Consider the following 12,995-nt stretch of genomic DNA (forward strand, 5'->3'; position numbering starts at 1 on the left):
TTACTTAATTAATCTGTTCCCCTTACAGCAGCCACAACAAAAATCTTGCTCCACACCCTCATCATCAGCTAACTAAAGTCTCAGTCTTTTTACTGTAGTAATTATGCTGTCTGTTCAAAAGTCTGCCACTCGTCCCTTTTAGATGTTTTTACTGTAAATGAGTACGAATTAGGTAAATTTTCTCAGCACCATAAAGTAAACTGTTGCCAGTGTGAATGATCTTCTCCACTTGTAATAATTCACAATTGTGCAGAAAGCTGAACGTGTTCTCTCTCCCTGCAGCATTTACAGAGTTCATTTAGTTTTCTTCCCTTCAGACAGTTAACCTCTGTAGAACTAGCACTAAAAGGTGTATTTGTTATTTTATTTCATGAGCTGCTAGTTTTTTCGGTGAGACACACGGATGGACTATTGCACGGGTCTACAAGGGACTGGGGCCCAAAGTGTGAGAGGGGAGTGGTCATGACCTGCAAAACAACACCTCCAAAACAAGATAGTAATAAATCAAAAATAAATGCTAAATAACTCTAGACAGACGCAAAACATTAACACAGAGATGAAAATGTCCTCTAAGAAATGCCAAACTACTACAGGGAAGATCCAAAAACATCTTTTTAAAGATCCAAAAAGGTTTCAAGTTTAAATTTCTTTTGCCATGTTGTAGATTGTTTTGGGGATGAGAATAAAACTAACAACGATGTTTGTCTTTTTTGTGTGTCTTTTAAAATGTAATATTCGTGTTACTATCGTTTGCAAATTGTATTATATTTTCAGGGTTGCGTCGTTTATTATTCGTAGTCGTCGCGCTTGAGCACGTCACCATTAGAAGCAGTAGGCAGGCTGGAAATATTCCCAATACTTTTCTTTTGTCACCAAGCTGATACGAACATTATTGTAGCATATACGTAAATTGTGAGGGGGTAGTGAAAATATTCTTTCCACTGTGAAGTACAAAGCACAACGTCAAACCTCTTGAAATATTTATCAAGACTCGGGCTTGTGGAGATTTACCCCAACAAAGATGTTATTTCTGTATTTTAATTATGGACAGCAGGCGACAACAAGCTCCAAAAAACTAAGCCTGTGGCTGCATATGTGATGGACACAATGTTGCTTATTTCCACTATTGACTCTCTGCTGTCTTTCAGACCCAAAACCTCCGGACAAGTAATATAACCAGTAGTGCAGCATATTACTTTTGACAAGAAGTCACAAGTAATCGTTTTGAACAGGGTAGTATGACACATTTTTGTTCCTGCCAACAAATTCTGTGAAAATAAACAACCTTAACAATGTGGTAGCCCACTGAATATTTAAAGACACGATTTATTTTACTGAAACCGGCAGAAATTAAGCGTTATTATTTTCAATTGCATGTTTAATAGTGAATGTTAATGGAAACAAATTAGTGTATGTAAGACTGGCTCAAAATTATCTACAGCACCCAGGTTCAATGATGGAGTTACCCCCCCCCCCCCCCCCCCCCTATTTCAGACTCGGTCTACACAGTAACACTGGTTTTGTATGTAATGTAACTGCTGCTGGATTCATTTTTCTGTTATTGTAATAAAGCTTGGTTTATAGTCCTGGTTGAATGTATGCAGATTCTGTGCCATAGCATTTAGAGCATGTGTTTCTGTGCCAAGCTGCAATTACTCCTCCAAACTGCTAGTCGGTGGTGGGGTTTCCGGACCCGTTTTTGTGTTCAACAAACAATTGTGATGGCATGGATGACACCAGAGTGGAGCTAGCAGATGGTACAGCAGTTATATATTTCTGGGATCACTGAGCAGAAAAAAAGAGAACAGATGTGCGAGGAGATGGTAGGAACAACATCTTAAACAGTTTGAGGCAGAAAGTTGTTGTTGTGGTCCACATCACCACTACGCATAGTTACATTTATGGGGAGGTGCACGTTAGCAATGCTGTCTCCTAAAAATCAAGTTCCTATGCGACAACACTTCAAAGTCTTAATGAGTTCAGCATTATGTTGCAATGCAAGTTAATTTCTGGATAAATGAATCGCTGCTTTTATTAGAGAAAACGGGAGTTGAAAGGGTTTGGTTTGGGTGCTAGTCGGGTGGACAAAGTGCAGCTCTACCGAGGCCACAGCTGAAGATGTATTTCAGCAGAAAAGAAAAATGGATATTTTTTAGATGTTTTGGCGTTTGGAGTCTATCAGAAGCTGGAGGAGCAGTGGGTAGGGGTGGGATAGTTGGAGCACGCCCTCGAGGAGCATGGTTTGCCCACCCCTGGTCTAGGGCTGTCACCCACAAATGCTACATCAGAGTGCACATTGATTTTTTCATCAACTGTGTGCTTCAACAATGCTCCTGTGGAAGACATTGTTTTCCCACTTTGGAAGCTCTTAGGCAGCCTGCACCAAGCGCTGACCTTGGCCCCATCCGGCACCTTTGGGGCGAACTGGACATTACTGTCAAATTGAGACCACACAAGTGCTTTTGCGGGTGAGTGCAAACCTTGTCTGCAAGAGCGTTACAGCAGTAGATTAATGCCTTTAGTTTTTGCCAATCGCATATCACATAATCGGTGCCAAATGTGCAGATACATGACTTTCCACAAGACAGACATCGCTGCCAACTTTTAGCATAATCCTCAATATCATAATGACTCATTTATCAGACAGTGGAATAAACTAAAAGTTGGATTATTGCTGTTAAAGTTTCTTGTTGTTATCTCCACCTGCAGCAGTGCCCCCTCCCTTTCCCCCCTCCCCTTATCCTCCTGTTGTCTCTTGCTCTACAACTCCCATGACTCAACATCTGGTTGCAGCACCCTCTAATGATCACCCTGCACACTGCAATGACTCCCGGCCAGCCAGCCAAGAACACACACACACACACACACACACACACACACACCTACACACACACAGAGAGAGACAAAAAAACATTCATCGTCTGATTTCCAACTCTACAGAGACACACGTCGCTGTATATATTTTTCCTCTTTCCCTCACAGGCCCTATTGAACAGTCTTTATGCCTTTTGTCAACTCATCATTTCCTCCTCTTCGCCTTCGCTTGATGTATATGGCGTCTCACAAAAGACACACTTCCTTTCCTCCCTTTAGTCTTTTCATCTTTGTCTCATTCCCTCCTTCCTTGTTGTTTGCCACAGAGAGATCACTGAGAACCATTAATAGGCAGCCCAGGCAGGCTGCTTCTTTTTAAACCCGCCATCAAAGATATTCATCATCATCAAGCTATTGATAATCAAGCACTATTGAGCTCTTTTATCCCATAAGAGAATCATGCACTCACACATATGTCTTTCTCCATCCAATCCACCTGTCCCATTGTGCCAGACACCTCTGACAAGCTTTTTTTTCTTCTTACTGACAACAAAGAACTATATAAGAGAGAAAGAGTGTGTGAGCAGGACTGAATGAAGCCTCCGACAGGCAGACCTCAGAGGAGAGTGCTTTACTCTTCGCATTATATGGAGAACTGTCACTAGTCAGACAAACCGTGGCTCGCTGCCATAGATAACATCCCATCTGTGCGTTTGTCTTTTGCCGCTGTCAAGCAGAGAGGTTAAATAATCCAGACTGAACAATTTGTGATGGGCTGTACAAATTACAAACAATTGGTTGCCGAGAACTGACAAACTTTGCCCCAAATATTTTGGCAGTTCAGAGATACTTTGCACAGCAGGAGAACTGCCGGAGCTGTGTAACAAAAGCACATCTAGGGTAAATATGAACATTTCCTAAAGGTGAAGCAGCCGCAATACAGGGAAGGGGGAGATTATGCAAGGAAGGCAGCAAAACAGAAAAACAGAAAAGAAGATTGAATGTTTTGGTCTGTGGGGGGCTTCAGTCTCCTGAAGGGTGTAATTAACAGTTTAATGGGGTCCGGGAGCTGCAGGGGAGCAGAAACGAACAAAGGCCTCTCACTTAATGGATACAGCCAGAGCACAACAGGGCCAAAAACCTGGGATGAAATACATCAAATGGTAAAGGTGAGAAAAATTGTCAAAAACGGAGACTAAAATAAAATTTGGAAGGACTGAAAGTGAGAAGCAGCGTGGAGAAAGACAGCAAACAGAAAAGGAATGGAAAAGAAAGAAGTAGGGGAACAAAAAAGACTAGTTCACTTGTGAAAGAGGGGAGAATCATCTGTGAGACAGTAAAACACTGCCTTCAGGCACCTGTCAGCCAAGCTTCATCAAAGCATCCCTCTCCTCTCTCTGCCCCTTACTCACTCACTCTGCCATCAAAATACAACAAATCACTCACCCTCCTGCAACTACAGCTCCTCCTGTTTAATACACATCAATGATGTGACATCTGCAGATACCATTTGCTTAACAGGAAGCTGGTGAAGACAACACGCTGTTTACAAAACGTCACGTGGAGGTGAAACCCACCACTCACAGCCACAGTGCAACACACTATTTCCATATGCAAGCAAAAAAGGTGTAGGAATACACCCACTTAGCTGTGTGTGTGTGTGCGTGCTCTTGTGTGTGAAGGTGTTCATTTGCTCGTGCGCTTCCATGTGTGAGAGTTGGTTCCATAAATACAAGGTGTTGAGGATGACAGTTAAGCAATTAACAGAAGGAAGGGAATATGAGCAGAAAGCATAGAGAGACAATTTTGCAACTACAAATTGGAGTATAGATTAAGAATCCATCTAGTATCATCAATCTCAGCTCACCACTCTCCATCTCCGTTCATCAATGAGATACATTCATGCTAGATCATTGCAGGAAAAACCTGCTGCTTTTCAAGTGCACTGGAATGATTGATTGAGGCACAGATCGCCTGTAGCATTTTTTCTCCCCTCACAAAGTTTCCTTTACCACAGCTCAGACTTTTCCCAGTTAAGGATTAAAGGAGCTGACGAGGGTCGATGGCTGCAGTCTTTGCTGATAATTCACTTGTCTGTTTTACTCATATCAAAATATTTGTATGCAGCGAGTTGCTTGCCAAAGCAGGTTTCACTGATCTGACCTACTTAAGTTGAATGACGCGCGTGAGAAAGTGTTTTGGTTAAGACAGGAGGCTGTGAGGAGTTGAAGCTGACAGGGTTTACATTACAAGTTGCTGATCATCTTAATTCTTGAATGTATTTTTAATTGCTTTTTTATTTGCTCACTATGAGACTGATGTTTTTTCAGCCCCTGTGAGTAAGAGGCATTTGTAATAACGGTGGCAAAGCAAAAAGGCAGACTGTCCTAGACTGGCTGAAGCTGCAGGGTGGTGATGGGCCAATACTGAAATTACATTTTGACAGTACCTTGTATGGTATGACAACTGCAGAGCCGCCACTGATGCCAACAATTGGCAGAGCTGTCTGAGTGGAGAGGAAGTCCAGGATCTGTGCCACCTCTGCCACCTGAAACCAAAGCAGACAGCTTCGATGTTTACACACAGAAAGTTAAATACAGCATATTCATCGGATAAACGGTTATATTAAAGCGTGATATTTCTATTGGGTTGTAGAATTATGCAGCACACAAGCTAAACTTTAGACTAAATCTGGAAGCTTGACTTGTTGCCATGATGGAACTGTAGCATGAATCAAACCAAAAAGTCAAGGAAAATGCTGGCAAGTAAAAATGGATGTAAACAATCTGGGCTTCAATGTGTTTTTGTTGGGCCTCAAAAATAAACACATTAATTTTAGCAACTAATATTATAAGTTAACAGAAAATGTGTTTGTTTACAAGAAAAATTAACACTGCAACTGTAAAGTGTCCTGAAATTCTGAACATTATCAGTTCTGACGTATTCTGAGAAAGATGCAATATAATACTCTGAAACAACAACTGAAAAGACCTTGATGTTGGACTTTTCGGTCAAAGCAATCTTTTGTGTACCACAATATAACTCCGTAAAGTACTTTGTTTTTCAATTATTTCATAATTACATTTAAATTGTAGTAAAGGTAAGATGCTTTTTCTACCCAAGAGCTGGTGTTATGGTCTAGCAATGTGTCGATGGACACGAAGGGGAACAATCTAGAATTGAACTGGATGTTAGCAGTAGGTCTTTTTAGGGGTTTCTCCTCACATGTCCCTGGTGTGATGACACAGTGGGAAAAGCTTCAACAACACTCAATCCCCGAGCAGGAAATTCAGAAATTTAAATAACTTAAAAACACAGACAAGTCATCTTTTTTTGTTGTTGTTCTTTGCAATTTTTAAAAAAGTTAAGCACTTCTTTCCCTAGTCGGATAGTTGTTAAGGTTGCTGTTTAAATTTTTGTGTATGATTTGTTGTTAACCCCCCCAACACACACATACATACACACACAACAAAAACACACACCAAATTAGTTCTTCTTCCTTGTTATTTAAGCTGACAGAACAGGTGTTTGGATGTTTGCTTTTATGTATAAATCTTGACTTGTGCAACTTGAGGGAACGTGGATGTGGGTGACTCCAGAGAGGGCACTTTTAAAGAAAAACAAATATGCATAAGTCATTTTTTTTTTACCTGAGTGTCAGCCTCGGATCCCACATCATCCTCAAACACCACACCGTGGAGCTTCTCCATTGACATGGTGTCACAGAGGCGTGTCAGCAGATCGCGGGGGTTGGTGTCGTTGACCAGCACGGTCACAGGGCTGACCACTACTGGCAGGTCGACAAAGTTTTCCCCGCTAAGACGGCCTCTGACCTCATTCTGGTAGCTGGAGCCGCTGAACACAACCGCTACGTTGATGGACGAGTGGAGGAGCAGCGGCCGGCCCTCCAGGGGCAGCGGGGAGGAGATGAGGAGAAGGAGAAAGAGGAGGAGGAAGAAGAGAGGAGGCCAAGGAGCGGAAGGAGGATGTCCCCTGGGAATGGCCATGTTGGCAGCCTATTGCCTGGAAAAGAGACGTCAGAGAGGGCAAGACAGGAAAGGAGAATGAAAGGAAAGAGAGCAATGGTCAAATATACAAGCTGCTTTACTTTTATGATGTTTTTGACATAATGCCCCATAATCCTTCAGCACATATCTGTCCCTTATTACTCTCTCTCTCCCTCTCTCTCTCTCTCTCTGACCCTTTTGTATGACAGTATTAGCCCTGCATTTAGAGTTTTGTGTCATGAGGAACCTGGTGTGTACATGTGTGTTTCTTAGTGTGTGTGTGTGTGTGTGTTTGTGTGTGCAAGTGTGCGTACATGTAATCCTCCATAATCCAACCCCCAGTGTCATGACTGTAATCACCTCCATCTCTACACATCTCTGATTCAGCATACACACACACACTCAGAGCAAACAGGATGCCAAAACCAGCACACAGATCCTGGACCCTCATCACTTGGATTACATTACATTACATTACATTACTTCAGCCGGCGTCTCTCCACGTGGTGTGATGTCATTCGCCCAGCCACGATAATACTAGGAGTGAAATCTGTCCGCCTGTATGTATAATTTATAACCAACATATGGTAGGTACAAATGTGGAATGTAATTCAATTACATGCCAACATGTCGTCAACACCCAAAGGACAACTATTCAATTACTGAATCACTGAGGATCAGTTTTTACTGGACAGTAAGGTGATTTTTTTTTAGTTTCTTAGTTTTTTTGTATCAAAGATGTTTTAATGACAATCCATTGCGGGTTTAACGCAGTTCAGTTTAGCTTTGAATATGCATCCGCCATGTGATGTCATCAATGCTAAATACTTGAAGTAAGTAAATCTGTGTTCATACAAACTGGTAGAAAAAAAAACTGTTTTAAGTTGCATCATTAATGCAAAATCACCCATTGAGAATAATACTTAAATGAATTATATTTTTTCTTGACTTTATATCACTTTAGAGCACTTTATATATCCAATATATAATCCTATATATACATATATATCAAATATATCCAAATATAATAATATTTTTAAAAAATCAAAAAATCTATATTTTTGTTTTGTTTGTTTGTTTGATTTATACTTTTTAACAGTTTAATATGTTGAATACTAATTTTAAAATCCAGTCAAAAATAAACTTTTTTATGCTCTCAAGTTTAACTCATATAGTAAACATTTTCTGACTTAGCTTCTATGCTCATTACTGAAATTAAAATCTTTCCACTGTGTTTAATATTTGGTGAGGTTTAGGCAAAAAACACAATTCTATGTTTGGGAAAAGATTTGGGTTTGGGTTCTAATTACTTCTTGTTAAACATTAGGTGCGGACACAGTGCAATAATCTGTGTCAATCAATAATCTTCAGCCAGTCCCAATTCTAAAATGGTTCACTGCTATTATAAAAGCCTAATTTATGTATTATGTATTCACCATACAGTTCACAGCAAGACATTTTTTTTACTGAACCAATAACTTTGAACCTTTGATGAAGACCTACAAATATACACACATATTTAATAAGGCATTTCAGATGAAGTGTCAGTCTCATCTGTGGCCATCAAAGACGGGCTGATAATTAACCTCCCAGCGTTGATTGAAAGCTCATTTCTAAGCAGCACCAGGTAAATGTACCCCATGCTCCTGATACATTCATCTTTATAAGGATTTTAGCTCCTGGGCTGAACCTGGGCTGGGACCCATCCCAGTTATTAGATGTGGTTGATTCAGTCAATACGAGATGAAAGACAGAAGGGTGGACATGAAGCTGACGCCGTTTTTTTTGTCGTTGTTTTTTTTGCTTTAGTTTGTTTTTACAGATTATTTCATATATCAATTTCGTTTTGTTTTTTTGCGGTATGTGGATTGCATTTGTTTGCATAATTTAAGAAAATGTTTAAGATACAAAGGTACCCTTTTGTATAACCGATTTATTTATTAGAAATGTTTTGGGCAGTGTCATCTGCGTAGAGTGTCATTTTAAACATTTGGCAATTTGAGATGTATTAACTTCATAAACATGTTAAGGAGGTTTACTGGAAAGCAAAGATATCTCAGGCTACACCTTTAAAGCTTAAATAATTGCAGGATTTAGACAGATCCTCACGGCAGTTTATGCAGACGTTAAATATCTGCTGCTGGGTGTCTAACAGTGTTTACCATGTATATCCTAGAATTGCATGTTCTGACTCATTAAAATCCCTTTATTTAGCTCCAGCGAGTTATAATATCTAGTTGTTAGCTCAAAACAGCCATTAACCCACCACCCACTTGTGCTAGGTGGAGATTAAAAAAACAAACCCCCACACAGCAGACGTCTAAAAGGAACTGACTGTTAGTGCCAGACAATTTGTTTGTATTTTAATCGATATGTGGAATAAAACAAATGACTTATACTATAGATATCAACTCCTATTTATATCTGAAGTAAAACAAACAGATAGATTTCTAAGATTATAGCCCTGAGCCAAATGTTATGGCTGCACACATAATCATAAATAATTTTACATTTTGAGAGTCATAACATTGTAGACAATGAGTGCTTGATATTGTTGGGGGTTTTAAATATAATGAATCTAAAAGTTGATGTTAAGATTGTTAGTTAGATATGAATTAAGTTGCTAATTAGACTTTGGTTTGTGATAAAAGGTGTTTATGTTGATTATGATGTTTTTTGACGCTACAAACTTGCATCAGATTTCCCATTACACACACCGAACACACAACAGTCACCTGATTATGTTGTTATCATTTTAAAAATTAAGTAAAGAAGGACAAATCGTTCATGTGTTATTGGCAGCCACAGAAATAAACATTAAAACATTCAATGCAATTTTTTATCAAAGAGTCACATGTCAGTGCACCTATTTTCCAAGATTATATTCGCAGTGGAAGATTGAGCGAGAGAGTGTGCAGTGGAGCATGCTCAGGTTTTTTTTTTTTTTTTTATTATTATGGAGATTTCCAGATAGAGTGCAGCTCTGTCATGTGAAATAAATGTTCTCACTGGGAATTAGGTAGAAATTTACCTGTGTCAGCATTAATTAAACACACAGTACACACACATTCTAACTCATTCTACACTGTACTGTTAGGTACACAGCTTTTCAGTTCTCTACCTGATAGATTCCTCACATTGGTTGATGGTTAATATTCGAAACTCTCAACATAAGTTTATTTATTGAATAATGAACACGCACACAAAAAAAAAAGATAGTTGGCCATTTGGCTAGTTAGCTAGGAAATGATACAATGGGATAAACAACATCACTGGAGAATTGTCAACATTTCTGTCTTGAAGCTTGTCTTTTTCTCCGCACCTTTAAACAGATTTGCTTGCATTAATTATCGTGCCTTAACTAGACGGCCCTCTTTCATTAACTACCTGCAGGGCATTGTAACAGTAGTCGAGTAAAAAGCAAAATACCTACTTGTTGAATGAAATGATAAAGTAACAGGGAAAAGTGATACAGTGCGTGAGTACGTGTAGCCAACTTAAAGAAATGTCACATTTTTTGTTATGTTATAGCAATATTGATAGGGATATACATACAGTAAATAACTGAGCAAAAGGTCGGCAGTCACTACTATTCTGTATTAACCAGAAAGTTCCACCATCCTGGATTTTACTTTGTATCACCTGCAGCCTGTTGTGTAACTTTTGTTTTTGTTTTTAAAAAGGCCAATATATGAAAGAATTATTTCTAATGCAGACGTTTCCTCGCAGCTCGCGAAAATGTTTTACCGTCATATTTTTGCTTCATCCTCAGCATTTGCTTACAGCCGTAGCTGATTTTACCTACAACACTCTGATAAACACATTTTTATTTTATTTTAACACATGGCCAGCAGACAAAGTCAGCTACAGGCTGGCGACTGTAGTTAGCATTTGGCAGCTAACGAGCCAGATGTCTTGGCCAGATGTTAGACCTAACATTACTCTGTAGCTGCTGGATGTGCAAATAATTAACTGTTTGCCAACATTTTTGTCTTGCAACGCTGATAACATATCAGTGTCCGATTGAAACCTTGTGTCCACTGACTCCAAGCGGCCAAAAAGACCAAGGCCAAGTATTCAGACAAGAGCATTGCTCATTTTGTGTTGTTGGGTTAGTTAACAAGAACAAATAACACCAACTTTATGTTGTAACATTGTTCTGATATTGAACTTATATGTTCAACAGTCTTACAATACGGCCTTTTTAGTAATGAAATGGGTGGGCTCTGTGGGCGTGACACACAAACATGCAATAAATTGTTTAAAACTTCCATTCGTGTCAGGAACAAAGGTCAGGATTTTAATCACTTTTGATTTAATGACTCTCCAGTCGATTAAGCACTTCTATCACCTGAGGTCACCGCTCAGTCCTTTACATTAAGAGTAATATGACAGTAAACACACCGTAGAGCCTGAGCTAGGAGCAGCCACTCTGTCAACGTCAATGAGCTCAGCTGCTCTGCCCATCTTTCCTTATTTTCATCCCTCCATCCCTCCAACTCTCCTTATGGAGATAAGTTGATTTCTGAGTGTTGCACATGCAGCTCTCACAAGTTTGTGCTCACACACACACACACACACACACACACACACACACACACACACACACACACACACACACACTGAGTGCTAATAAACCTTCCACATACATATTAAACTTAACCCCTGAGCTTATTATAAAACATATCACATAACGTCTGCCACATAAATTTATCGTAATTAGAGTTTTAACTGCTAACATTGCAACCCAATCTCTCTTTGGGATCCTGCTCTTACACAGAAGGATTTGACAGCCTTACAGGAAATCGTTGCAGGCCAGACATAGCAGCCAAGATGAGTGATGTTGACACCGAGGGGGCATTTCAAGATCGGCTTGGCCCCCTGCCACTCAAACATAAAGTAATCAAATTCTCAGTGACACCAAATCTACCTCACCTGCTTAACTGCTTCACGGACATAATTAGAGAAACGTGCACAAATTAATGCAAGATTGCGCTTGTTTGTACATTCACACACATATAATGTTACAGACTGTGTGCATCAGTGTTTTGCTTTAGACACAGAGAATCAATGTCTGCACCCTTGTCACAGGTGGATGTGTGTTACAAACAGCTTGTTTTTTCAGTTTGTGTCATCTGTAGGATTATTTAAAGCTTGAAAGGATAATAGTCACATAAGATAAATGAAACTGTTTTCAGAAAAATCTTTGATCACCCATTAAATCTCTGCTCTGTGTAACTAAACATCATAAATATCATAAAAATATATGTATTATTCTATGCTATCTATGATAGCTTACATTTATCTTGCAACCACTACCGTAAACGATGCTAAAACAAACTGTGCATCCTGATGTACATAAACTAGAGAAGTTTTCATTCTATCCTACAAGCCTCACATTTCCAGCACTTTAAACAGAGAATGACACAAAAAGTTTTACTTTGTGCACATCTGATAATCATTGTGAGACCCCTCAACCTTCAGGTCGGGGGTTGATCTGTTGCTATGAACTGTGGAGCTGCCAGAAGAAACTGTAGCAATGTACAGGATGTTGCAACATGATGCAAAAACTACATCTATATCCAGTAAGTCACAATATAAAATAAATAGATAATTTATTTAATTAATTCTTGTTCTTACTTTTAGCATCTCCTTGATCTTCTGAACCAGGCTGAGAACCACTGGTCTATGTATCTTTGATGTGCACTGCTAAACTGTCAACTGGAGCAAAAGGCTTCTATGACTAATGGAAAAACAGAAATGAAACTTGGGTCAAATGATTGAGCATCACCGGATAAATGATACGCCAGTAAATCGCTGCTACTCTAAAATCCATAATCCATAAGTAAATGAGTCATACTGAGGATGCATGCATGCATGTATTGAGGGAATGTGCACGCACACACACACACACACACACACAAACACACACAACTCACGCTCCAAACATGCAGTTAACTGACAAACCACACAGTAATAAAAGACGCTAATATGTCCTCTTACTGTAGTTCCTGTTATAGTAACAACTGGCTGTTCTGTTTCTGTCAGCAGCAGATGGGAGCTTTCTCTCGAGGAAACTCTTCATTTATGAAAACTGAAAGTATGACTGCTACACTCACATTCCCCCCTCAGCTTCTCATTGTGTTAACCATCCGTTCTGGGTCTACATATTGC

General features: G+C 39.5%; 1 protein-coding gene across 3 annotated transcripts in view; it reads right to left on the bottom strand.

Moving 5' to 3' along the window:
• LOC137106058 (glutamate receptor ionotropic, NMDA 2C-like) overlaps positions 1 to 12,995 on the bottom strand; it is a 45,632-nt gene that overhangs the window by 31,257 nt on the left and 1,380 nt on the right. For 2 of the 3 annotated variants that reach the window (XM_067489068.1, XM_067489066.1), the window contains exons 2-3: positions 6,465 to 6,837; positions 5,264 to 5,362 (exon numbers count right to left, since the gene is read on the bottom strand). In XM_067489068.1, coding sequence (XP_067345169.1) covers positions 5,264 to 5,362; positions 6,465 to 6,821 — 456 coding nt within the window. In that variant the 5' untranslated portion in view covers positions 6,822 to 6,837. Of the gene's footprint in view, positions 1 to 5,263; positions 5,363 to 6,464; positions 6,838 to 12,461; positions 12,565 to 12,995 lie in introns of all 3 variants that reach the window. The other variant, XM_067489067.1, reaches the window with a different exon arrangement.

This window comes from Channa argus, chromosome 20 (assembly GCF_033026475.1).
Source record: "Channa argus isolate prfri chromosome 20, Channa argus male v1.0, whole genome shotgun sequence".
NCBI lineage: Eukaryota > Metazoa > Chordata > Actinopteri > Anabantiformes > Channidae > Channa > Channa argus.